The 24656-nt window shown below is 52.7% G+C and overlaps 8 protein-coding genes across 8 annotated transcripts; 4 read left to right on the top strand and 4 right to left on the bottom strand.

Moving 5' to 3' along the window:
• Positions 1 to 580: 580 nt before the first annotated feature.
• AA0111_g8539 (putative mitochondrial ATP-dependent helicase) lies at positions 581 to 2626 on the bottom strand (the record flags this gene model as incomplete). The annotated part of the gene is made up of 1 exon (XM_028654997.1): positions 581 to 2626. One exon carries the CDS (start codon positions 2624 to 2626, stop codon positions 581 to 583), a length of 2046 nt encoding a protein of 681 aa, XP_028503944.1.
• A 250-nt stretch (positions 2627 to 2876) lies between these two features.
• AA0111_g8538 (hypothetical protein) lies at positions 2877 to 5298 on the top strand (the record flags this gene model as incomplete). Its single annotated transcript, XM_028654996.1, has 2 exons — positions 2877 to 3580; positions 3630 to 5298. The coding sequence occupies 2 exons, from the start codon at positions 2877 to 2879 to the stop codon at positions 5296 to 5298; spliced, it is 2373 nt and encodes a 790-aa protein (XP_028503943.1).
• A 631-nt stretch (positions 5299 to 5929) lies between these two features.
• AA0111_g8537 (hypothetical protein) lies at positions 5930 to 6187 on the top strand (the record flags this gene model as incomplete). Its single annotated transcript, XM_028654995.1, has 1 exon — positions 5930 to 6187. One exon carries the CDS (start codon positions 5930 to 5932, stop codon positions 6185 to 6187), a length of 258 nt encoding a protein of 85 aa, XP_028503948.1.
• Positions 6188 to 6748: 561 nt separating this feature from the next.
• Positions 6749 to 7711, bottom strand: AA0111_g8536 (hypothetical protein; the record flags this gene model as incomplete). Its single annotated transcript, XM_028654994.1, has 1 exon — positions 6749 to 7711. The coding sequence occupies one exon, from the start codon at positions 7709 to 7711 to the stop codon at positions 6749 to 6751; it is 963 nt and encodes a 320-aa protein (XP_028503947.1).
• Positions 7712 to 9121: 1410 nt separating this feature from the next.
• Positions 9122 to 11866, bottom strand: AA0111_g8535 (hypothetical protein; the record flags this gene model as incomplete). Its single annotated transcript, XM_028654993.1, has 1 exon — positions 9122 to 11866. One exon carries the CDS (start codon positions 11864 to 11866, stop codon positions 9122 to 9124), a length of 2745 nt encoding a protein of 914 aa, XP_028503950.1.
• A 1674-nt stretch (positions 11867 to 13540) lies between these two features.
• AA0111_g8534 (hypothetical protein) lies at positions 13541 to 14552 on the top strand (the record flags this gene model as incomplete). The annotated part of the gene is made up of 3 exons (XM_028654992.1): positions 13541 to 13840; positions 13909 to 14356; positions 14413 to 14552. The coding sequence occupies 3 exons, from the start codon at positions 13541 to 13543 to the stop codon at positions 14550 to 14552; spliced, it is 888 nt and encodes a 295-aa protein (XP_028503949.1).
• Positions 14553 to 15575: 1023 nt separating this feature from the next.
• AA0111_g8533 (hypothetical protein) lies at positions 15576 to 16908 on the bottom strand (the record flags this gene model as incomplete). Its single annotated transcript, XM_028654991.1, has 3 exons — positions 15576 to 15857; positions 15908 to 16464; positions 16521 to 16908. 3 exons carry the CDS (start codon positions 16906 to 16908, stop codon positions 15576 to 15578), a joined length of 1227 nt encoding a protein of 408 aa, XP_028503942.1.
• A 2410-nt stretch (positions 16909 to 19318) lies between these two features.
• AA0111_g8532 (hypothetical protein) lies at positions 19319 to 24365 on the top strand (the record flags this gene model as incomplete). Its single annotated transcript, XM_028654990.1, has 3 exons — positions 19319 to 21000; positions 21047 to 23663; positions 23721 to 24365. The coding sequence occupies 3 exons, from the start codon at positions 19319 to 19321 to the stop codon at positions 24363 to 24365; spliced, it is 4944 nt and encodes a 1647-aa protein (XP_028503945.1).
• Between the last annotated feature and the right edge of the window lie 291 nt (positions 24366 to 24656).

Genomic DNA, 24656 nt, shown 5'->3' with positions numbered 1-24656 from the left:
TGATGCCACTAAGAGATGTTCCTGGCCGGACCGGGTAGGCTGGATTTGGTGTGGGGGCTCGGCTTTCCCATGTGGATCCGGCATCTTTCCAGCGGAGATGTCAACACATGAACAAATTATCTCTCTGTGGAGATGCTTGACCTACACAATCTTTGACACATCTTGAAATGCTGTAGTCGCCAACATCGTGCAAATTACTGGAACTTTGTAGTGCTTACGGGGCGAAGTTCTGTGAGACCAATCTCTCGTATAGACTGTGCATGCGACCATTGCGAACAGCCAGCCGAGGACAAAGTTGTGATCATCGTCCTTTCGTGCAACGCTAAAGGCCTCGGAGAAGCCTCGGTTGACCTTTTGTCGCATGCGAAACAGACGGGTCGAAGATAAGCATTTCCGGGGAGACTGGGTGGTGTACTAGATATCGGTGCTTGAGGCTGAATATCTCCGCGGTCCCAAGGGAGCTGCGCGCTTGCCGAGACTAGCCACTTGGCGCAGTCTGAGCCTCTAAATTATTCCCGCAACACCTCAGTCGTGTTTAGAGAAACATACTTTTGCCGGACATGTGCAAAGACCTAGCTGTTCACCCAACAAGCTTTTCCTCGAGCGTTTGGCCTTGCTCCAAAGGCCCAACTTTTACTTGTCCCTGGAGTCGTTGCTGTATCGTCTCTGCGCGAGCTTTCATGCGCTGTTCGGTCCTTTCCTTTACACTGGCTTTGGCATATCGACCCTTGACTCCATGTTTGAGACGCGTGATCATATCACCCGCTTTGCCCTTGCTGAGATCCTCTGGTTTCAATTGGTCTTCTCGCGGGCGGAATTTGTTGAGGAAGTCAACTTGAGCTTGTGATGCACGACCCCGACGCCATGGCTGATGCTTTGAGATGTAGAAGTGTTTAAAAGCTTCACTCGCGTACGTATCAGCTGCGTGGACAACGTGATCAAAAGAGTCTCCTTCTGCGATGACACGCGGTGTGCCATAGGGACTTTTGACGATCTTACTCATCGGGAGCTTCCAGTAATACCTCGCTCTAAAGTGACCTTCAATGTCGTCGGATGGCTCAATGACTAAGTAGTTGCCAGTGTTGCCAGTGAGGACGTACTTTCCATCGCCAACACCGACCCAAGCATTTTGGCTAATGTTACGTATGTATTGATCGGCGGAAGTGTCTGCTATTAGATCGTGTACAGAGTCATACTCGGTGAAGGAGATAGTGCCAGGTAACTTCTTCGCAACCGTTCTCTTCTTGAGGTCAGAAGCCTCCTGTTCACGTTGCTTTTCAGATTGCTTCATCTCTTTGAGCTTCGTCATGGCTCTGGTGTCTGCTTCGTCAATGATTTCACTTGGATCAAGGCCGAACAATGTAGGTGTTGACACTACTCCAGTGCTCAGTGCGGCGACCATGTCGATGATGTGGCAATTCTGCTTTCCCTCATGTAAACGCATACCACGTCCGATCATCTGGACAAGAAGATTTCGAGACTTTGTGGGGCGAGCTAGCAGCACGCAATCAATATTAGGAATATCCGTTCCTTCTGTAAAGACACCACAGTTTAGCAGCACCGGAAACTCGCCGTTCCTGAAAGCGTCGATGCGCGCGCTGCGGATCTTTGCTGGTGTGTCACCAGTGACAAATTGAGCATTAATCCCGGATGCCCGGAATCTAGCGGTAAGGTCGGTGACATGGCTAAGGTCAACACAGAAGATGAGAGTCGAGTGCCGGTCCCTTGCCTTGGCTAGCCATGTCTTTACAACGAGCTCGTTGGTTTCCTCGGTGTTGATTACCGTAGAGAGGGCGCCGGTCTGAAAGTCGCCACCGACGCCAGAGCCCACTTTGGTCAAGTCGGCCTTGATCTCGACAGTGGTAAAGACAACATCAGAAAGCCAATTTTCGTCAATCATGTCTACGTAGTCGCGGTGGTAGACGATGTGGTCGATGGCAGACCCAAGCTTCCTGCCGTCGAAGCGTGAGAAGGTAGCCGAGACGCCGACTAGGGCAGGAGCCTTTGTTTGAGTCCAGTCAGCTTGATGTCTCAATCCAAAGTGCTCCAAGACGTCGAGATATGTCTGGCTGACGATGTGGTGTGCCTCGTCTACCAGTACAAGCTTGTACCGTGAGGGGTCAAACTTATTCAACCGTTCCCCCGATGTGATGCTCTGTATGGAGGCGACGGTGATGTCGGCGGCACCCGAGGCCTGATTGTTGCCCATTTCGATGTCTACATGCTTATCGGGGTATGCGAGACTGCAATGGCGGGCGGCTTGCTCGACAAGTTCGCGGCGATGGGCGAGAATGAGCGTCTGAGAAGCGTCGCCATTGGCGGGTATGCGATCGATGAGGTGGGTGAATATGACGGTTTTGCCCGAGCCGGTTGCCAGAGAGACACCGAGACGTTTGTGTCCGGCATTGAGGTAGGAAAGGACAGCTTGTATGCAGTCTTCCTGATACTCGCGTAGTTGGATCTTGGGCGGCGGGGGAGGCGGCGGCGGCGGCGGTGGTGCTGGCGAGCTGGCAACCACGTTCCGGGGTCTCTTTGATCTTGTTGAAGCATGTCGGCTTGTTGCATGAACAGGCGTGTAGCCTACTCGCCTGCAGTGTCTCAACGCATGTTGGGCGAGAGGGAACATCAAGACGCGCTCCAGGGTTGCGTGGAAGCGAAGATATCGCGAAGTCACGATGCATGACGCAAGTCCAAGGCGGGCTGCTTCGTGTGGTAGGCCGAGGCCGAGCCCCACCCAAAATGTTTCCAGCCCGTCTTCATCCAGTCTTCACCTCTTCACCCTTCACCATGGCCGCTATATGCGCGCGCATGCATGACTCGAATCAGCACATATGCCACAGAGTTACAGAATACGCGTCTAACCCACCGTATCCGCCATGAGTTCCGCGTCCGACTACAAGCATTCCGAACCGTCAGAAGATTCTAGCCATGAAAGCTCGCAACCGCCTACAGTGTCTCACACACCGCAGAAGCGACGCCGCCTAGAGTCGATCGATCCTGCCCGTGTACGCAAATACTATCTCGAGGGAAAGTACAACGACGCCTACCGCGTGCTGTTCAACGAGGACGTGAACCGAGCGGCGGCGCGCTTCGAGACGCACTCCGAGAACTTCCAATACTACAACAGGCAGATTGGTGCATCAAACTGGTCGCCAAGGGAACAGGCCATCTTCTTTGGGGCTCTTGAGCGACTAGGAAAGGACGATATTGCCGGTATAGCAGGTGCTATCGGCACCAAGAGCATACCAGAGACGCAGGAGCTACTTTTACTGCTCTACGATGCTGCCACAAAGCAGGGCGATGCCAAGTTGACGCTTCGCCATGTCCCCGCGGCCATCGAAGTGAGCGACGAGTGCAACGAGCAGCTGCACGTTGCGGCCGAGGCTTTGGCCTGGTTCCAGGAGGTCTTCGAGGCAAATCAGGAGCGAGACAAGTTCGGCGACCACTGGCTAATCACGCCTGCGGTAGCCGACAAGATCGAGAGCGCACTCGACGTCCGCAATCTGCGAGCCACAACATCACCGCTTGCGAGCGAGTCAGAGCCAGAACCTTCACGAAGGGGTGGCAGAGTAATCATAGGGTACTTACAATCTACTGGCGATAAAGATGAGTGTGCTGACATGTGCCAGAGCATGTACTTCATGCAAAAAGTTCAAGCAAAAGTGCGATCGAGCAACACCATGCGCCAACTGCGTGCGACGAAATACGGGCGAATGTATCTACCCAGAGCAATCCATCAAACCCGAGACGGGCGATCAATTTGACAAGAGATCGAAAAAGCCCAAGCCCAAGGCTGGTATCCTCCAAGACATTCCCGAAGCCGGTCTACTACAGCCACAGGTTATGCTCACCCTCTCCAAGACACTGTTCATGAACCGCTCGCCTACAATACCCTCGCCCTGGCCACACTGGTCTGAATACACCTCTGAGTTTGCTCAAGAACCAAGCATCTATCGTAGCGCCTTCAACGATCTCCACACCCTGGTGGTCTCCGTCACCAAGCGGCTCGTACAGACGGCTATTATACAAGCAACTTCACGTCTTCGAGCACAAAGACAGCGAGTAAAAGGCGGTGTCCCCCTAATAAAGCGAAGAGACGCCTTGACTGCTATCGATGTTGTAGGCATGCCACGGAACAGTCAGGAGAGATGGCGAGGAGTAGCCAGACGATGTGCGTTGAGAGTGTACGAAGGCAAATGGTCGCGTTACCGACGTAATAAAACCAGACGAGAGGTGCCGTGGGACGAATTCGAGCGAATTATGGCCCCAGTTGAGCCATCAGCAGAGCTCTCGACCACAGACGCAGAGATGTCCGGTAATGACAATGCCGGTTTCAGTGCAAGAGCAAAGCGGAGCGGAACACCACTTCCTATGGATCAGCTTGGGCTATCGGATTCCGACGATGAATTACTCCTCGAAGATAGCGCACCTCCTTCCCGAAGCACATCCCAGCCCAGAAATACTGTAGATCAGCTTGCAAATTCACCACCGGCCACGGATTCTGAGAAGCATGGACCCCAAAAGTTGACATTGGCCGACTTTGATCGAGAGACAAGTCGAAAAGAGGAACAAAATCTCTGGAAAATGCTTGGTCTTGAGCCAGTCATCAAAGCTGAAGAAACGAACATCGATCGAGACAGCGACGAGGAAGATCTAGATGAAGACGAAAAGATTAGAACAGTGCCCGATGGTTGGCGCTCTTGGACAAGTTGTCGTGCCGAATGGGAGGAACTCAGCACACCTCCACCTGAATTTGCCTTTCTGGCAAACCAGAAACCTCTTGACGTCCCGCCTATTCTTCAAGGAGACACTTCAGACACCACCGAGTCTACCTCCGACAGTGACACTAATGCGCCGACGCGAAGGTCCAAGCCTCAGAGTAAGCCGTCAATCCGACGAACGATCGAATTGCATACCCGTGGCACTCACGCTTATGCTGCTCTGCAAGGACGAAGCTCAGAGCCTGTCAGGTCTACAAGCCGAACCAGCTCTCAGGACAATGACATCAGCGACGAAAATGCAGACGTCCGTAGACTACCTCGACCGCCCATCGAACTTATTAGGAAGGAATCACCAATTTCGGAACTAAACGATGATCCGAGCGACAGCAGCGAACAGCTGACGCAGTCGATTGGAATCAAGAGTACGCCAGTTCCCATCGCATCATCAAGCGATGAAGGAAGTGATATCGAGATGGAGCAGCCCATACAGTCGATTGAAACCCGCAATGATCCGTTGCATGCAGTGTTGTCTTACGACGAGCCGAAAGAAATGGATTGGGGGTCGTTCATCGACTAGTTCTTACCGTATTTAATCACATCCTAAATTCAAGTCCATCTTGTTTAAACGAGCGACATGCCTTGTGTAAGCTGGAGTTATTGAGATGTAGTATGCAATGTCGAGTTACATGACTTGACACCACGTACTGGACAGCAAACGTCCACTTCAGCCGTTTGTTGAGTCACTCACCCATATTCCTATTTTATCGTATGTTCCCATCCACTCGAATGCTCGCACGTCATACTCTTTAGTAAGTCCTCTTGTATGGTCAGTGACTGCCAATGCGCTAATGGAGCCAGCATGCACATTGGTGACACACCCAGTGAGCAGGCGGGTGAATTGTACATTACACCTAAGAACGGGTCAAGCTCGATGTCAAACCAGTACTAGGCGCCACCACTGTCACCGAAAGACCACGACCAGTCCCTTCACTACAGCTATGATGCCGGACGCACCAATGCTAGACAGAACAACACATTTCACTGCTCAAACATTGATGCATTTGGTCCACTTCTCCACGGTCCCAGACTTGCATAAGATTCCTCCTCTGACCTTTCTATTCTCTAACCATACCACAACTTGAACAGAGTCTCATCACCTTGACTTTGCTTTACCAACTTCCAACCCCACTAGTCCTCAGATTTCCAACATGAACTTCTTCACAACCATCCTGATGGTCCTAGCCGCCTTCGCTTCTCTCACGATGGCTAATTCTGGTCACAAGGAGCCAGGAAAAGACCCAAGTAAGGAGCCGAACTGTGGCGCTCCCTTTTGTAAGCGGGCTGAGGCTCTGGCTCGAGCCAAGGCTTCTGTCCTCGCTGAGCATGAGGCAAAGATGGCGGCTATTGTTATGCTTACTGCTACTTCCCATGTCGCGGGTTCTGAAGCAAGCAGTCTGGCTGACTAGTTGAGATGGATGACGGGTAAGTCATGGTTCTCGTGAGATGACCAAGTGTTTGGCTTACTGGCAACAGTTTGATGGTATCCATTACGATGTCGGCTTCGAGGGCAATGCCCTGGGCATGAGGATATTTGTGGAGCATCACGATCTCTCTTGGGGTTTGATTCGTCTTGGGCGGAGCCTCACTTAAGGCGATGTACTGGAATCAGCTTTGGTCGATGGTGATTTGACTTGACTGGCGGCTATACCGGCTCTTTCGGATGGAGTCTTCAATATGTGTATGGAGCTATAAGTAGCAATTTTACGGAACGATGAATGTCCAATAGCTCACATTTGACACCCTCGTCATGAAATATTTCTTACCACTTGGAATCCGAATACTGATAAATCTCCAGTTGTAAAGACGATAGGCTGACGCGGTGGTAAACAACGACTGGCTTAATCACGGCGATTCTTTGATCGATCTGCCGTCGTTCAGGAAAGGTCCCCTGCTCTGTGATGAGTCGGACTCGCGCATGTCCCATCTGAAAGACTGTCTGTTTTGATTGATGGGAAGCACAGTGAGTTTCATGTGCCGTTCCGAATATGTTCAACCTTAGTATCAATCCTATGCATACAACTCCACTCGTCCAAGTAGAGTTCCTGCACCAAATTGACACTACCAAACCACTTCTCACCCAGTCCAGCGCCTGGCAGATCTGGATTGAGCTTGAGTTCCTTAGTATTGCCAGTCGCTGCCCCATATTGTTCAAAATGCTTCAACGAGTCGATGGCCCATACCATTTGCTCGTCGTCGCTGTAATGCTCCTTCAGCCTTGCGCGTCTGATGTCCTTCCGTATCTCAGCTTCGGCGGTCGACCAGGGCGGTGGGTAATCGGAGGGCATGAGCTTGTCACCCTTCTTGAGCCGCGCATTGTTGGCTTGCATCTTCTTCGCCGTCTTGATATGCCACTCGTCTTTCAAGACACGGAGTCGTTCTCGTTCGCGGAAGAAGAGCTGTAGCATGCTCTTCCAGTCGAATTCGATCTCGCGGGCTGCAACGTCAATGCTGAGGCCTGGCAACTCGGTATCGTTCACCAAATTCCCAATGCTGATTGTGTAATTGGGCATCTCAGCCTTCCAGTTCTTCACATTCTCTTCCCATCGACGTGTGACTTTATGATAGTGCTCGCGATCTTTCTTTCCTTGCCCTTTCTCCGAGCCAATATCTGGTCGCTCATCTTTGAACCAAGCCACAGTCTTATCTTTGCCTTTGCCGCGTCGCGCGAGCCTTGTAGACACCTCGGGCCGCTTACTCTTCCCACCCAGGTTGTACTTTTCGAGTTGAAAGTCTATGTGTATTTCCTTGAGGAAGTGTTCGCCGAATGCATGCTCGACGCACGCGCGGAGTGTTGGAGAGACGCGTCGGACGACGTTCCAAAGGTGGGCAAGGTCGGTATGATAGCGGAAGACGTTGATCCACACCTCAGCCGGTAGAGATGGACAGCATGTTTCGCGTGCAGTAACACGGCGTGGAGCTTTCGAAGCCATTAGGACTTTGTCGCTAGGGGCCTTTGAGCTACATAATGCTTCAACCACTACCAGTCTTGTGCGAGCCGCGTTGAAGCCCAAGTTCGCGAGTAATGCCAATGACATAAGCTGACCTCACATGACTCTAGCATCGCCGAAGCTCCCTCCTTCCCCCAATGCTTCATGCATAGGCTTCGCTGACAGGGTATCAGGCTAATAATGCTGACGTCTGCAAAAGACAAGCTACATACGCCAAACATGCGATTAACTCAGCCTTGCACTCTAGACTTTGCATGCTAGTAAAGAAAGAAGCCTACTGCCCGTTGCTTGAAGTTTCCGTACTTACCACTTGACCAAACACCTTCCTACTCGACTACGGCCTGTACCAGCTACTTGTCACCGTCTTGTCCCCGAAACTGATCTTGCCTTGACACATGTCCGCATGTCTTTCGTACGGTTGTCCGGCCTGTATGTTATGTGCATTCTTTTCTTTCGTATTCCCACTCAAGCTTCGAACGACACAGCCACATATACAACCAAACATACAGGATGGCATAATGGCCCAGCGAAACGCACCACAACGATGATTCTTTGGAGCTGCTTGACAACCATCTCCGCCTGTACTTGGACCTTCCTTAGCCTTCCGGGAGCAAGACGAAAGGCTGTGCGAACACACATGGGCGTGCTTCTTGCTCAACACAGGATGAAGAGGCAATATGCGCAATTTTCACTACGGTGACCAAACGTATCTAGCAAATAGGTATTATGCCATCAGCCTAGTTGACTGTAAGGCTATAACCACAGGCACCTAACGCATCCGTCCATCCATCAACACACTCAACGAACGTTTTGGATGTCACTGACTTGGAGGCATTTCAACGTAAGGATATCGCATGTAAACGGGGAAATACTAGTATGTAGAATCTAACATTCTATCTTTGACATAGTATGAAAACACCAGCGCTTTTAGTTCCTTAAGCGCCGGTGAACGAACGTCCAATCTGTGTTCGTGTTGCCACATTCCCTTCTGTTTCCCATCCCAAAGTAATATAGAACAAAAGGCAGCCACTCAAGCCTGATTCATTACCACGAAAGCAAGACAACGAAAGCGACAAACGGGCTCAGCCCTTCCGAACGAACAAAAAAAAAACAAGAGTAGGGTAAAGACAAAATACATGAAGCGTAAAATAGATAGAATACAGCGAAGAAGAAATCGCGAAGACAACGAACATGAGAAAGGACAATCAAGAGCAACGACGATATAGCAGATTGGTATCGCGCGACAAGCAAGGAATTTTATCGGTCGGCATAACAGGGACGTAAGAAAAGGCGTGACGACGTGAACGACCATCCTGGCAGTTGTTAATCCTCCTCTTGAAAAACAATCCGAACGCCAGCGGGTATAGACAATATCGATAGTAGTAACATTTTTTAGATTGCCGAAGCACGTAACGCAGCTTCCGGTGGTGTAGGTGGCAACGGCATAGTGGGTGGAGGAGCTGGAAGACCCATGCTCGGTGGCGGTGGGGGAAGTGGCATATTAGGTGGAGGAGTGGGCGAAGTTATGTTGCGTGGTGGCGTAGGCAATGCCTTGTTTGGTGGTGGTGCGGGTGGTGGCAGTCCCATAGATGCTATACTACGTCTGGGTGTAATGGTCTTTTGTTGTGCGAACGCCTGCTGTCTCAGCGCTTCGATGCTGGGTGTTGGTCTATGCGCCGCACCGTCTGATGAGGGAACAGGTGCATTAGACATTCTTCGGCCGGGAACGAATGATGGCGTAGATGCAATGGCACGGATTGGGCGGGATGACAGGAATGGCGCGGGGTCAGCAGAACGGATCTGGACTGAAGCAGGACGGCGCAGAGCTTGTGATGCTTGAGCAGAATGTAGACCATGAAGGTTAGTGGTGGGCTGCATGTTCGAAGCTGCCGAGGGTGACCTTATGGGCGCAGTTACCGATCGGTTCATGTGGACACCCGGAGGCAAAGGCGAGGGTGTGGGCGATGGTGTAAGAGAAGACTGTCGCCTCGCTACGATTGTGGATGAATCGCCATGTTGTGCTTGTGGTCGTACTGGGAATGGCCGTAGAAAAGGCTTTGGTGAAGCAGAAGTTCGACGCCGAGTCTTGGAATCGCCAGCAGTAGAAGCGTACATGGGGGCTGGACCCATCATTGATTGACGTTGAGCAGGAGGCGGGGGTACTGGCGCAGGGTCTTTGGGCGGTGGAGAGATTGCGTCCCGTCGTGGTAGCGCACTGTATGCATGCGCATTGAACCGTACCGGACTATCTTCTCGAGTTGATAGAAGATCGTTGTCATCAGCCTGACCAGATACTTCGGTCTTCAATTGAGGAGGCGATGAGCGTACAGCATCAGTAACCTGCGCGGTAGCGGGCGGAGCAACGGCTTTGTTTGGTGCTGTTTCCTTCTTTAGTGGTGCCGCTGGACCTGCAACGAAAGGCTGGCCTAATTCTGGGACAGTTGGGGAGACCGGGTTGTACAGGGAGTGTCGTTTACTCGTAGGGGGTGTTGTCACAGTCTGGCTCAAGTCCTCATTTGTGATTGGCAAAGGCTGCATTGACCTGCGGCGAGATGACATGGTGTTGTTGGGATTCATGTGGAACGACCGTAGAGACATTGCGCTCCGGAGAGGCTCACTATCCCCAGTCGCAGTAAACTCCTCTTTGAGGGGCGAATGTGGTGCTGGAGATGACTCTCGCGAAGTATTGCGCGTGCCAGCACCTGATGCTGACGTAGCTGTTGACATGAACGAGTATCGTGATCGTCCGCGAAGCTGGTCCAACTGCACCTGATGTTGAGAGACAGGCGTCGAAGCGACAGATGACATCTCCACTGAAAGACGGTTGTTGGTGTTAAAGCGAGCGGACTGTCCACTAGACGAGTCGATACTGTTCTTTGTTTGATCGTTCTGGTTCGCTTCCCACTCAGAGGCTACAATCTTTGGCGATGTGGAATGCTGTGATTCAACTGGCACAACCCTGCTGACGATGTGTGGGTCCCGATTGACTCTGTACCGATGACTGGTAGTCTCTGATGAGTTCTTTCCACCAGAGTCATCAGTAGAAGAGGACGCTCGAGCGAAGTCATCCTTTGCCTTCATGCCGCCAAGGTTGTCGATCTCCTTTCGCACAATGGTCATCCACTCATCCATCTCTTCCGCGCTCTCGAGAACCAGAAGGAAGCTTGTGGCTGACTTGCGCATGGTAGCATTTTGTGTTCGTAAGCGAGCAAGAAGAGAGTTCTTTGGCCCTGACTCGAATGTTCCGTCATCGCTGGCGTGACTGGAAATCTGTAGCACCCAGTGCTTGCCAGGTATAAGATCGCACGCAAAGGCCGCTGAATCCTTTCCCAGCTTTAGCACTTTCTCAGGCAGACGATCGAAAGCCCCATCACCAGCGTACTGGAGCACGAATCCTGCAGTAACCAGGATGTATATTTTGTTGACAAGTTCTGGAGTCTGAGGGTTCAATACAGAGTTGGACATGAGACGCTTGTGTGTCTTCTCCAGCTTCTTTGTCTCTGTACCGTTCTCTGCGATTGTGGAAAGGTCGCGCTGATTGTCCATTTTCTCGCGTATCGACTCAGCTTGCTGCCTTTGGCTCTGTGATCTCATCAGGATCTCTGGAGCGAATACACATGCTTGTACAGTGGCATGCTTCAAAGACTGTGGGAAAGCCTGAAACAGCGGAGGGGGGTCCCAATTTCCAAATTCGTGATGTTGTACAGCTGGTCGCATGGACATGGGTCGGAACATCTGGCTTGAGCGTGCGCGAATGGTCTGTTGAGCGGGCGGGGAAGGGTTCTGTCTCAGGGAAGACTTCGGTATGGAGATAGGTTGAGTAGGTTTAGGCGGAGTCTGTGGTCGCATCGGTACGGCAAGGCCGACTTCGGTATGTCCACGAGCCTTCTCTACTTTGGGTCGACTGAAGAGGCTGAACAGCGACATCTTAGATGTTACGCGTTCCAGCTTCTTGGGGGGTACTATTGACGGGGTTTGAGATGCTACGGACGGTGACCGTGCAACCGGTTCTTGGAGGTTCGCGGTGGATCGAGTGAAGCGCCATCGGGAGTTCATCGACGAGTTGTGAGTCTTGTTTCGCATGTTGCCGATGGGATTGGACGAGGCAGCGTAGATCTGGCCAGAAAGATCGGACATGATGGGCGACCTTGGCTTATGAAGCCGGTAGAGTACGGTTGACTTCAGAGCAACGTTGGGCTAGGCGGAAGACGTGGAAGGGTAATCCAGGTCGTGCAAATTGGTCGCACGCGCGGTCCAAGTTGTTCCTAAAGACCCTGACAGGGTAGGCTTGCATTCAGTGTAAGCAAGATCTCGGACCGATGTCAAAGCATGTAAATCGTAGGAAGTGGTTTATGGTTGGAGTAGAAGTTTGTCGAGTATCGTGAGATCAGTGCGTCGGTAGAGAATGTGGGGATTGCCAGGTGAGTGGTAGAAGGAGCGTGATATAGCTGGCGGGACTATAATACAAGGAGAGGGAAGATCAAACGAGAGGACAGGACATAGGCCCCTAGAGAAGCAGAACGAGCTGCAGATATGACGGAGCAGAGGGAAGCAGACGAGACTGAAACGACTTGTCAACGTTGAGTTGAGTCGTGGAGAGGAAAAGTGGCAAGCGTTAGTTGCCGCAGATGAATGCTCCCTAATCATGGTAGCGTACAGGGGGAGCCGTTCCCAGGTTCCGTCGTGTGTGATGCGAACGCGCAGGGGCTGCATAAAGGCCCCTTTCCGGTCATTTTCAGAAGAAAGTTGGGAGGGATGCGATGGCGCCGCACACTAGCGCTCGCCTGGACGATGTTGGCGTGTTTGACCTGGCTAGCCGGTGAAGGGTCGGCACAACGTCTTTTGACAGTGCTCGCGAGCTACATAATAGACTCGACGCCAGCTGCGTCGAAAAGGTCTCTGCGCGGACGCAGCGGAAGAGGGTGGCCTCCATCATCAGGCCCCGACGACGATGTAGATTAACGAGGTACCGCCACGATGTTTCAGCAGCGGCCTCTCGCAGTCGTGCCCAACGCGGTGGCTAAATCTGCCTGGCCCAACGTGGAAATTTGATTTGCACGGCGTGGTGACTGGAGTCGAGGCCTGCACGATCTACGACATGTCGGCAGGCGTGCGGAAGCGGATCGCCGACAGTCAATACTCGGAGATATTGGATGGGGTCATGGCATTCCTTATTGCGAAACCCATGGCACGGCCAGCTCAAACGCGATGCTGGGAACGCGTGGTGATGGCGCAAAAAAGCAGAGGGTCACACTGCTGCAGACGTATCCGGAGTGGGATTTGCGCGGAGAGACACAACTCTTGTTGTTTTGCATATTGGTGACATCGTCTCAGGTGTGATGCAGGCGGCGAGGTGCATACGCCTATCGATTATGGAGTGACTCTGCCCATCAGCTGCACAAGGATGGCATGCATAGTGCGAGTAGTGCGAAGCTTATTGCGGCGCGACATTGCACGAGGCTGGAGCGAAGAAACAAAAAGGCGAAATGAGGCTGACGCTGGGGAGGATTGGGGGGCGTGGTGTGTTCCTGCAGTAGCGCCAGGCAGGGCGAACTAAGTGAGCCCTGGCTGCTGGAGCTGTTCTGGTGCTGTCATGGCTACCCTAGCCCCGCTCACCCCACCAACCTCATCGTAGCCCATCGTGAGATCAGTCAGCGCAGGGTCACGCGCTTTCGTTACTTGTCCAGTACACACCTATAGGCACGTCACACCACCTGAGAAAGAAACATGGCGCCCGACTTGAATACCCTGCCCGCTTCCCCTCATGCATCGCCCTCGCCCCGCAACCAGTCGCCGACAAACTCACGCACCATGGCTACTTCACCGCACTCGCTCGCTGCCACTGCCGCCATGAATGCAGGCATCCACAATGAAGAGACGCGCCGACCCTCTTCGGGTAGCATGCGCAGGGACGTAGAGCGCGCCCGTCGCCGATCAAGCATCCGCATGAACCTCAACTTGAACGACCCAGCTATCCCAGCGCCTGGAGAGATGCAGCAGAGTCCATCCTCCCGCAGTAGGGGCCCATGGCCGCATAGCCCGCACCATGAGCGCACTCCTAGCCTGGGCGAGCTCCACCAAGAGCTAGAGTACGAGCAGGAAGGGCAGGTGGTAAGTTGGTCGACATAAATTCTGGTCATAGTAGACGGTACGAATGTCTTCTATACTAACATTGCTAGAACCGCCTGCTCAACATGATCCGCAGCCAGCAAGCCCAGATCAACACTCTCCAGGCCAACCAGCCGCAACCTTCTGCTTCTGCTGTAGATGATGGCACACCAACCTCGGAGCGCTCCATGTCTATCCCTCCGTCGCTCTCACATTCTACACACATTTCTCCACCTGTTACTTCGCCTTTGCCGTCTGCTGCACAACCACGGTCTCGCTCGCCCTTTGGCTTTGGTACCATCAGTCGTCAATCGTCTTTTGCGGACCGTTCCCGCCACAGCAGCCATGCCGGCTCTCCGGCTCTAAGACCTGTACCAGGCCAAGCAGGACCCTACGATTCCCATGATATGCTCCCCAGCCCAGCAGCGACTTCAAGAGACGAGAGTGCTTTCTACCAGGCCGAGACCCAGAATCTGACCCGAGAAAACCAGATGCTAAAGCTAAGGATAAGAGAACTTGGTAAGTACCTACCACGAAATCACAATCAAGTACGTTTACTAACTCGACAACCCTAGAGCGCCAGCTAGCAGACCAGAACCCCACCAGCCAAGTCACCCATTCGCCCACCGTCCACTCCGGTCTTGCTCCTGCTTCGACTCACGAAAGCACAGATCGGGGTAGCGAGGGCGGTCAGCCGCCTGCGTCCACAGAGTAGGACTTTTCGCTAGACTGTGCTTCACGGGCGTTCGGTTTAGGTGCCTCCTCTCATGACATTGCTGAAGCGTGTTGGCGTAGGAAAAAATGATGCTGCATGGTTAAACGGCGTTTGAAGTAATTCCGAGTAACGAGTGGTGAGCATGAGCTCCTTCCTAGCAATCCTCCAGGTGCAGTCATGGTTGTGAATGGCAATGTATCCTCTCCACTTTTTCTTGTTCTGTGTGCGGAAGAATATATTCCTTACTTCTCACGTTGCTCCACGGAACGGCTGGCCGATGTGTTGCTACATGGATGATGCAACCGATGACTGATCCCAGCGTCAGGGAAAATCCATGCATCTGTCCCGACCCTTTCTTGCCATCTGTTCATTCCATTTTCTTCATTCTCCACCTTGGCGTAAGCGATGCGCCAATATATCGAAATCGCGGTATGGGCTCCCGAGGTGTCTAAGACACGAGTCGGCCTGTTTGATGTACATTAAGTGTCACCTCTCACCAGCAACATGACAAACAATGACCCCACTTCAACCACTCTGAGAAATTACTAGTACCCCGCACCGATTGCGTGTCAACGTTCTCGATGCATTCTTCATCTGAGCCTACGGAAGCGGCAAAGCTGTCTCATGTACAGGCTAGTCCAGGTCCCAAGGATCTAGTTTACCCTATCATCAGAACATATCTTCAGTAAGAACGAATGCAAAATTATGGAGAGACATAAACGTGTCGAGTAGTTCGCAAATGCTGAAGTTATTGGTTCGAACATGAAGAATGTTAAGCGCTCGAAAAGAAGTAGCAAGAACGGTGGCTACACCAAATCATGTGCAGTGACCCTGGGATCCGCCAGAACGCTTCGTACTATATGTCTCCAGAATCCATACACGCTCGTACGATGTTAGACATCTCAGTCTAGTATTTGCACATGTGTTGATGGATGTGAACCGCTCTCATGAACGCCTATGCTCCGTCCTGCTAACCCATGCAAAGTATCAAACTACCCTTCAGTCCGCCCAAGAGCACGTATCCTACTCGTCTTCCACCTCCTCGACTGTCGCACGCGGTGCTCGCTGCGTGACAGCACCCTCTGGCGCGGCTTCTGAACCTGTGGGCTGTGGTGCCGAGTCGACAGGTGCAGAAGCAGGGGCTGCAGCGGGCGCTGGAGCGGGTGTTGGAGCAGCTTGAGCAGCTTGAGCAGGTACAGTATCGATAGCGCCCTTCTTAGGCCTTCCACCTGCGGCCTTTGCTGCTAGTTTGGCAGCCTTCTTCTCCTTCTTGGCAGCCTTCTTTGCCTTGACATCTTCAGGGGTCTGGGATTGTCAGCTTTTAGTTCATAGAAATCGAAGGGGGAAAAACGTACCTCTTGCCACGCCCATACTGGTCGGAATGAGTCAAAGAAACCAACATCCTCGAACAAGTTAGGGTAAAGCCATAGACCAGGAGGCACCGCGAAGATAGTGATCATAAAGATGATGAGTCGAACGATTGCCATGGCGAAAAACAACCCAATAAGGCCAAGCATGCCCATACTCAGGTACCAGACACCCTGTCGCAAGAAAAGCGGCCAAAGAGGGAACAAGACTATTGCGATGACAAGAAGCAGGGCACCAGCAGCGTACAGCTTCTGCTTCCATTGCGATCCTTCATATAGCCAGATGTAGTAGTTGTCATCGTTTGCGTCCTGGTGCTGCTCGATCTTTACTGTCCACAAGCCCTTGACACGCTTAGGCTTCGCATGATTGTGACCTTCGTGCGCGTTCTCGTCAACCTTTGTGACTCGAAGCGCAAGGAGAGAGAGGGGTAGGAGCTTGAAGCAATTCTCGGCGGAGGCACGGTCGTTGACTTCAGGGAGGAGAGGGTTCTTAGCACGGGCTTTCTGGTATGCAGGCGACTGGAGTGCGCGGATTGCTCGCTTGACTGTTACAGATTAGCAGATATCCTGCTAGAAGTAGGTTGTCGTATCTAATGCCCACCTCTGAACATATCCTTTCTCTTCTCGTCGTGTACAACCGTCCGAGGTTTCAGGTCCTGCGACTTCAGCCAGTTGGCGACCGCAATCGCTTCTGGTTTCGGCGGTCCAGGCTGGATAGGCTGCTGCTGAGCCCGCTGTTGCGCCTGCATTTGCGCTTGCTGCTGGGCCTGCTGCTGAGCCATTGCTTGTTGTCTCAGTCTTTGGACGTATTCTTGAACTGATATTCCATGTTTCTGTGCCTCTGCTTGAAGTTGCATTTGAATCTGTTGTATCTGCTCGGGTGTGGGCCTTTCACCATTGGGTCCTAGGGGAATGGGAATAGAAAAAGAGCCTGGTGGTGGCCCGCCTTGAGGAGGACCTTGCTGTGGTGGGGGACCTTGTTCGGCCATGGTGAAGGTGAAACTCGTGGCCGCGGGCGGGATAAGTTGCAGCGGTGACTATGCGAAAAATCGCTTATGGTGGAAGGCGTACGGAGAGATATGGGTTCTGTGACTGACAAGAGGGACATTCGTAATAATGCCAGATTACATCAAACCGCGACTGCTTTCGGTTAGTCGACCATCCCAGCCGCGGCGAATGGTAGGGCCGGGGGCTTGGCAGCCGCCGATGCAACAAAATCTCTGCGAGCTACAGACCTTTGCTTTCTTTACTATCATACACGACAACTTGCACCACACTCCCTTGGACGCCTTCACGACTACACCCATTGGTCTGCACCCTGCTCATGGCCATGACTATTCAACGTCGCCGTTACGCCTGTGTATTGGGTGAATACTAGAGACGCGGTATATGTCGAAAACTGCGACCTGGATTATCTCAAACTAATCGTAGCTACTCCTCAGTACCTGCATCCAATCTACGTCTCTGGCTGCTATGCGCCTGAGGGGCAAGCCTGGCTTTTGCGACAAGGCGTCAAAGTTCGCTTGGAACGGCTGCGCCTTGTGTTGCTTGAGCGCACGCAGTGCATCGATAGACAGTCCCGACAAGCAAACTTGCATATCAATATCAAGTCAGCTTGATAGCTCGCTACCTGGCGGCGATTCTTTATGCTCGTGATGTTCACTTCACCAACACTCTGGCCCTTACTTCCCTTACTGTATAGGCCTATTTTGGTGTGAAGAAGAGGAAATGACCCATTACTCACCGCGTTGTCTTGCCTTTTGGTTTGGCTCCAGTGGTCCTTTTTCGAGGTCAACATACACATACATGGAAACATGTCTCTTGATAAGCATGCTGTCAACTATGCAACTTACGCTTCCGACCTATGTCGGTTTCTTGGTACACTATGCGGATCGACATGCGCGTGGCACATGAAACGCGGCATCAGTGATGACTTCCTCTGCTGGTGATTCGACATGTGAAGGCCGACATAAGCATGCCTGTGGCGTTTCTGTCAGCCATGACGAACAGCCAGCCGTACGCGGCGGTAGTCTTGCCTAAACACAAGGGGCGTCCGGGGCGCCTCATCTTCTATGCCCTAAGCTCAAGCAGAAGGCCCGGCTCGACGAAGTGACAAAGAAAGGGCACGGCGGGCTGTTGGGTCATTGATGCATGGTGGTGGATATTGCGGCACCTGCATTGATGGACGCGCTGGTCGATTAGAGGGCTGATTGGCGTTGGAGATCGCCGTGAACGTTGGAATGGACTAGGGCCCTTGCAAGCCGCCGTCTCTCGCGGCTTGATGGCTCTGCAGCCCGCCCAAGTGGAGTTGTGGACGCGCAGTGCGGAGAGCATCAGGACCGACTTTTCTTTTCAACGAGTCGGTGTGGGAGAGATCGGTATATTGCGCGCCATCTAGACATCTGTCCGGAGACACATATCGTGAGGCCCGGCCGTCAAGCTCGATCATCGATCATCACCGGAAACCCCCAGACGCCTGTCGTGCTGCGGCAGGGATCGCTCCAAGCCACCACTCGAACGACTGAGTGCATACAGAAGTGGATAGGCCTGCCGCTGCTTGGTCTCCGCCGCACCACACCTCGTCATCTCTCGCGCCCGCCTATCCGCCGACAGTGTGAAAAAGCAGGCATCGCCGCCTGTGCTGAGCGCTGACATTCTCGCCCTCCGACTCGGGCGCTGGATAGCTGCAGACACGCAGCCAGACAGAAACGACGTGACGGACCGCTGCTGCGCCTCAGGTCGCAGCCCGTACCACGCTTATCCTGTGCTCGAAACCCGCTGCTGTGCGCCCTCCGCGCAGACGACTCCCGTTCCGCGACACGACGCCCAAACCGCGTCCTACATACGACCTACGATCGCGCAAAGCAGCCGTCAGTGAGTGCGCACCCAGACAGGCGGCCCTGGTGCATGCGAGTGGGTACATTCAGACAGACACGTCTAGGGACCCGCCCTTACATAGACACCGGACATTGCTGTCCTCGCATATCCTCATCCATCACACGCTGACTGACGCCTGAGGCGACCGCCACACTCCTCACCTATCCAACCCCGTAAAACACCCGCCATTGGCGACGCCGTACACAGACGCCCCTTTGCTGCTCCGCGAAGCCTTTACACGAGCGGACAGCATCTGCGACCACCGTATCTCCAACTACCGCCGGGGTCTCTGCTGGTGACGTGCCAGTACGGGGACGCCCGGTGCTGAGGAGTCTTAGTCACGCCCCAAAAGACATGTCAGTCGTAGCAGACGGGCGACGATTTCGCGAAGGCATCGGCACCAGTCGCTCCTGGTGAGGCTGTGTCGTAGACCAATCCTACCCTACCACCTCTGAACATTACACCCACAATCTCTCTGATACACTGTCATCGCCTCAGAGTCCCTCTAGCGGCTCCCCCACCATGACTATGGTTCGGCAGTACCCCCCGCAACCGCCGTCGCAGCTTCCCTCGACCTTGGCCTACAACAACATCGCACCTGCCCCATCTCACCCCTCGTTCCTTCGCAATGCCACCAACCTCGAGGGTCATAGCCTTGCCCAGCACGCAAGACCGCAGCAGTACGCCCATCCGCTATCGAGACATAACTCATATGGCTCGCAGCCTTCCGAAGCTGGCCGCACACCTAAACCTGCAGAGCACATGCTTCGCCGTAAGACGCCTAACGGAATCTTGGCAGCTGCGTACGATGGCACATCTGTTGAGAAGAACGGAGAGCCACATGCAACCAAACACATCCTTCTTCCCGTGACAGCTGAATCAAAGTTACCGTACGGTGTCAAGCAGGACCTTCCTCTGCGCTCACCGGGTATCAACAGTGGCCTAGGACATAACCCACAGGACACGTCAGAATGGAGTCCCAGTCGCTACTTTGAGACCGGTACAGGGCTCCCGGGCCAGCATCTAACCCAGATTGATTCTATGCTCAACCAAATTCCTCCATTGCAACCTCTTCTACCCTATCAAATGTACGGCCATCCCTTCTGCGGACCCATGGGCCCACCCTTCCAGACGCCGCTGAATCCAACTGTTTCTAATGACCAAGGGCCGTTCGGACCCTATTGGCACGACGGCACTTACATTCCCTATCGCCCTGCTGCTATGCGGGATCCTCGCTTCTTACATCATCCCAGTCATAACTGGAGTCACCCTCACAGTAACGCCTACAATAGCCACGCATACAATGCCATGCCCAACTATACTCACTATCAGCAAAACCCCATTCACCTAGATTATGGCCAATCCGCGTACAATCATGCAGGGAGGCCGTCAGTAGACTTCCCACCCTATGGACAGCCTCAAAATCATGTCGCGCTAGACTACCAGAATCAGTCGCTTCCTCCTCCGCTTACACAACGTGCCCAGGACTATCTGAACTCTGGCCAGACAACGCCAGTCCAAGAGTTCACCCCGGCTATACCGAACGACGAGTACGGGCTGCAGTCACCAAATGGCCAAAGCAGAGAGAAAGTATTCGCTTGGGCTCACGCAGTGTATGTCGACCTACTCAGGTACCTGCAATCAACACGCAAATCAAATTCACAAAATTCCCATGGTCGCGTCAATCACAGACCCCACATCTATCCGAAGCCACCACGACAACCTGGACTCAGCCGTTCGAGTTCTGCTACTGGTAGCATGCCGTCTCTAGAGCGACGTGTCTCGTATCCTGTTCCTACCCAATATGCTTCCCAATCCAGAACAGAGTTTGCATCCAGGAGACCTGCAATGCCGCATTCGCGCTCTCTGTCTGCGTGGTCAATAGGCAGTGCAGATCCCAATGGTCAATCTTGGCAAGGCATGGCGCCACAACACCCCATGCTCCCCCCAATGCCAGGCATGGAGCCACCACGTACCCTACGGCGAACTTCCGGCTCTGTTGCCAGTGCTCATCAAAACCTCCGCCAGGGTTTGCCTCCGAGCATGACGGCTGCCTCAGCACTCGAAGCGATCACCAAGCATTGCGAAGAAAGTAAATGGAGCTGGATAGACGGCATTCTTCTGGGCGGTTGTCTAGCATATGCACTAGGTGACTACCAAAAAGCCCAGGATTGGTACAAACATATCCTTACGTTGGATAAAGAGTGAGTACACTACGTTCTGAACCCGAAACACACTAACACGACTTAGTCATGTTGAAGCAATATCGAATCTTGCGGCCACTATGCTTGCTCTCCAACAGAAGCGCGAAGCAGAAGACTACTGGAGACGCGCAGTCAAACTTCGACCCAGTTACTTTGAGGCAGTTGAACACCTGATTGGCTTACTTTGCAGCGACCATAAAGGTCGTGAAGCGGTTCAGGTCATTGAAGAAGTCGAACGCCAACTGAGATTCGCCAAAAGAGCTGACGCTTTGAAGAGCCTCGAAGCCGAAAACGAACGGGCTGCTTCCGAATTGAGCGAGTCGAGCGTCTCGGAAACATCAGATCGGCCCATCTTTGAGTTTGAAGGAGAGGACGAGGCCATCTTCAAGGATCTGGATGAGCTTCCTGGCTCAGACCAGCCGGGCTTCGGTTCAAGCGGATATGCTGTTGCTGGTAGCGACAACGGTCGTGTTCTAGCTCTGGTACATGCCAAGGGCAATATGCTTTACGCTCTTGGTGACAATGCCGGTGCTGCCAGAGCTTTTGAGAACGCAGTGCTCATTGGAGCTGGACCCCATCCTAACGGCATCGATGGCCTCATTAGGCGCATTCTTGCTGTTGTTGGGTACGATGTGTCGGAACGCTCTCCAGGAGGCCGTCGTATGTCTCCATCGTCTGATCCGATCCTGTTACCGCCAGATGCGGCTACTAGGACGGCTCAGCTTTGTTTCCAGCCGCACGGCCAACTGCCTGGTCTCAAGCACGTTCCTAGTGAAGGACTTTCTAGAAAAGCAGCTATATCGACCACAAGCAACTCTTTGCTGTCATTAGCGAAGATCTTCCAAGACGGTATGGCAACTAATTCACCCAAGACTACCGTGTACCAAAGCAATTACGGTGTGCGAGAAATCCTAGCACTTTACTACCTATCGCTCTCATTACAGCCTAGTCCGTCGACAGCCAACAACGTAGGCATACTCCTCGCTAGCGTACAGCAGTCCGCGCCTTCCAAGGCCAGTCCAATGTCGCATGCGTTCGCACATCCTCAAATTCCTGGACTCGTCCCCGGCAGTGGAGTAGCTCTTGCGCTTGCCTACTATTATTACGGACTCCAACTGGACCAGTCCCATGCACACCTCTACACGAACCTCGGAAGCCTCTTGAAAGATATTGGGCAGCTAGATTACGCCATAAACATGTACGAACACGCCGTGAAGTGCGATTCTAACTTCGACATCGCTCTTGCCAATCTGGCCAACGCTGTTAAAGACAAAGGTCGGATCGCCGATGCTATCTATTACTACAAGAAAGCCGTTAAATCCAGTCCTGACTTCGCTGAAGCTGTTTGTGGGCTTGCCAACGCCCTCAACTCTGTCTGTAACTGGGCTGGTAGAGGTGGCATTGCTGAAGATGGTGGCTCGAGAGATCGTTGGCACGTGAATGATAGCGGCATGCTTCTGGACGCAAGGATCCCTGGTGCATCAAGCTCCGGTTGGATTCATAAGGTTGTTAGATTGGTCGAGAAGCAACTTGCCGATGGTGAAGATTGGGGTCGAGGCATGATGAATGAACAGTTCATTCATGATGTTGTTCGTCCATTGTCCCTCACAGGGAGCGTCCAAGATGTAAAAGAGAAGGAAACCAGCATGGTATCTGTCTTGCATAAGTGGAAAGGACAAAAGTGGGAAGGCGCTCGCATCGTGCGACTTGTCGAGCGTGCTATACGATGGATGACTTGGCAATGGTACCAGGACCGCTATATTACTGGAACGCAGCGACCGCCGATGTCTTACAAGAGGCCCCAACTACCAGCAGCTCTAACGGTACCCGCAGCACCTACCGTCCTTCCTTTCCACACATTTACGTGCCCTATGTCAGCTAAACAGATTCGTCTCATCTCGCAACGCAACGGACTACGCATCTCGACCTCGACGTTAAGGGTCCCTTGGCTGCCGCCAACCGTCTACCAGCCTCCTGCGCCACCACAACCATATCTGAAGGTTGGCTACGTATCGTCAGATTTCAACAATCACCCATTAGCCCACCTAATGCAGTCGGTATTTGGTCTTCACAATCCAAGCAGAGTAAGGGCATACTGTTACGCTACTACAGCGAGTGATGGATCGGAGCATCGCAAACAGATTGAAAGAGAATCGCCGGTGTTCTATGATGCCAGCAGTTGGTCAGCGGAACGACTTGTCCATCAGATAACTCACGACGGTATACATGTCCTTGTGAACCTGAATGGTTACACTAGAGGCGCACGAAATGAAGTTTTTGCTGCCCGTCCTGCGCCCATCCAGATGGCTTTCATGGGTTTTGCAGGCACTCTAGGCGCCGAGTGGTGCGACTATCTACTCGCCGATGACACTGCTGTACCTCCGGATACCCTCCGACAGTGGCGCCGTAACGTCGATCTCGAAGATGCCCTCGTAGATGACAACAGTGGTGGAAGTGATGAGGAATGGATCTATGGAGAGAACATTGTCTTCTGCCGAGATACCTTTTTCTGTTGTGACCATCGACAGAGTGCTCCGGATTCACAAGGACGACAGCCCAACTGGGAGGAAGAGCAGCAACGACGATGGGCCATGCGCAAAGAAATCTTTCCGAACCTCTCGGACAATGCGATCATTCTTGCAAACTTCAATCAGCTGTACAAAGTAAGTTTATTCATGCCATAACTAGCAGGTCAGTCGTATTCTAACATTTACCGTTAGATTGAGCCTACTACGTTCCGTACCTGGTTGCGCATTCTCGAAAAGATACCTAATGCAGTCCTGTGGCTCTTGCGATTCCCCGACCTTGGCGAAACGAACCTCAAACAGACAGCTCTTCTCTGGGCAGGTGCAGAGGTGGCAAGTCGCATCATGTTCACCGACGTCGCGCAGAAACATCAGCATATCTCCAGGGCCCGTGTGTGTGATCTCTTCCTCGACACACCAGAGTGCAATGCACACACGACTGCTGCCGACGTTCTTTGGTCTGGAACACCGCTGCTTACGTTATCCCGCTATAAATACAAAATGTGCTCCCGTATGGCAGCCTCGATTCTTAAGGGTGCGCTACCGAAGACGCCAGCGGGTGCGCAAGCGGCAAAAGAACTCATTGCCATCAACGACGATGAATACGAAGCCATGGCTGTTCGCCTTGCGCGTAATTGCACCTACAATGGGCACCGAGCCCAGGGCCGCCTGAGTGAGCTTCGCCGTATGCTTTACGAATCACGATGGACAAGTCCACTTTTCGACACCAAACGATGGGTCAGAGACCTAGAAGACGCTTATGAGATAGCATGGAAGAAGTGGGAGAAGGGTGAAGGTGGCGATATCTGGTTGCAACATGAACAACCCTCGCGCGCTTAGCGATTTACATTCATCCTTCTATTAGACCGACGGCATAGCGTCTTTCTGAGACGAGCATTACACATACACCTGGGTTAGACCCTGTGGGCATATTTTCGAAAGGCTTCTGGATTTAGCGAGCACGTACGTTCGTCGTTGTTACTGTTCTTTGTTCCTATACCCCATATTGATTTGGATTGGATATTATGGATGTTTAACTAGGTTTATATGGCACCATCTGCCGTTTGTGAATGGAGTAGATAGCTTCAATCGCTTTCTCGGACCGCATTTTCTTCGGCGCTGGCTGGACGG

The sequence above is a fragment of the Alternaria arborescens genome (assembly GCF_004154835.1).
Source record: "Alternaria arborescens strain FERA 675 chromosome Unknown contig_21, whole genome shotgun sequence".
Classification (NCBI taxonomy): domain Eukaryota; kingdom Fungi; phylum Ascomycota; class Dothideomycetes; order Pleosporales; family Pleosporaceae; genus Alternaria; species Alternaria arborescens.
This window is presented reverse-complemented; position numbering and strand designations above follow the sequence as displayed.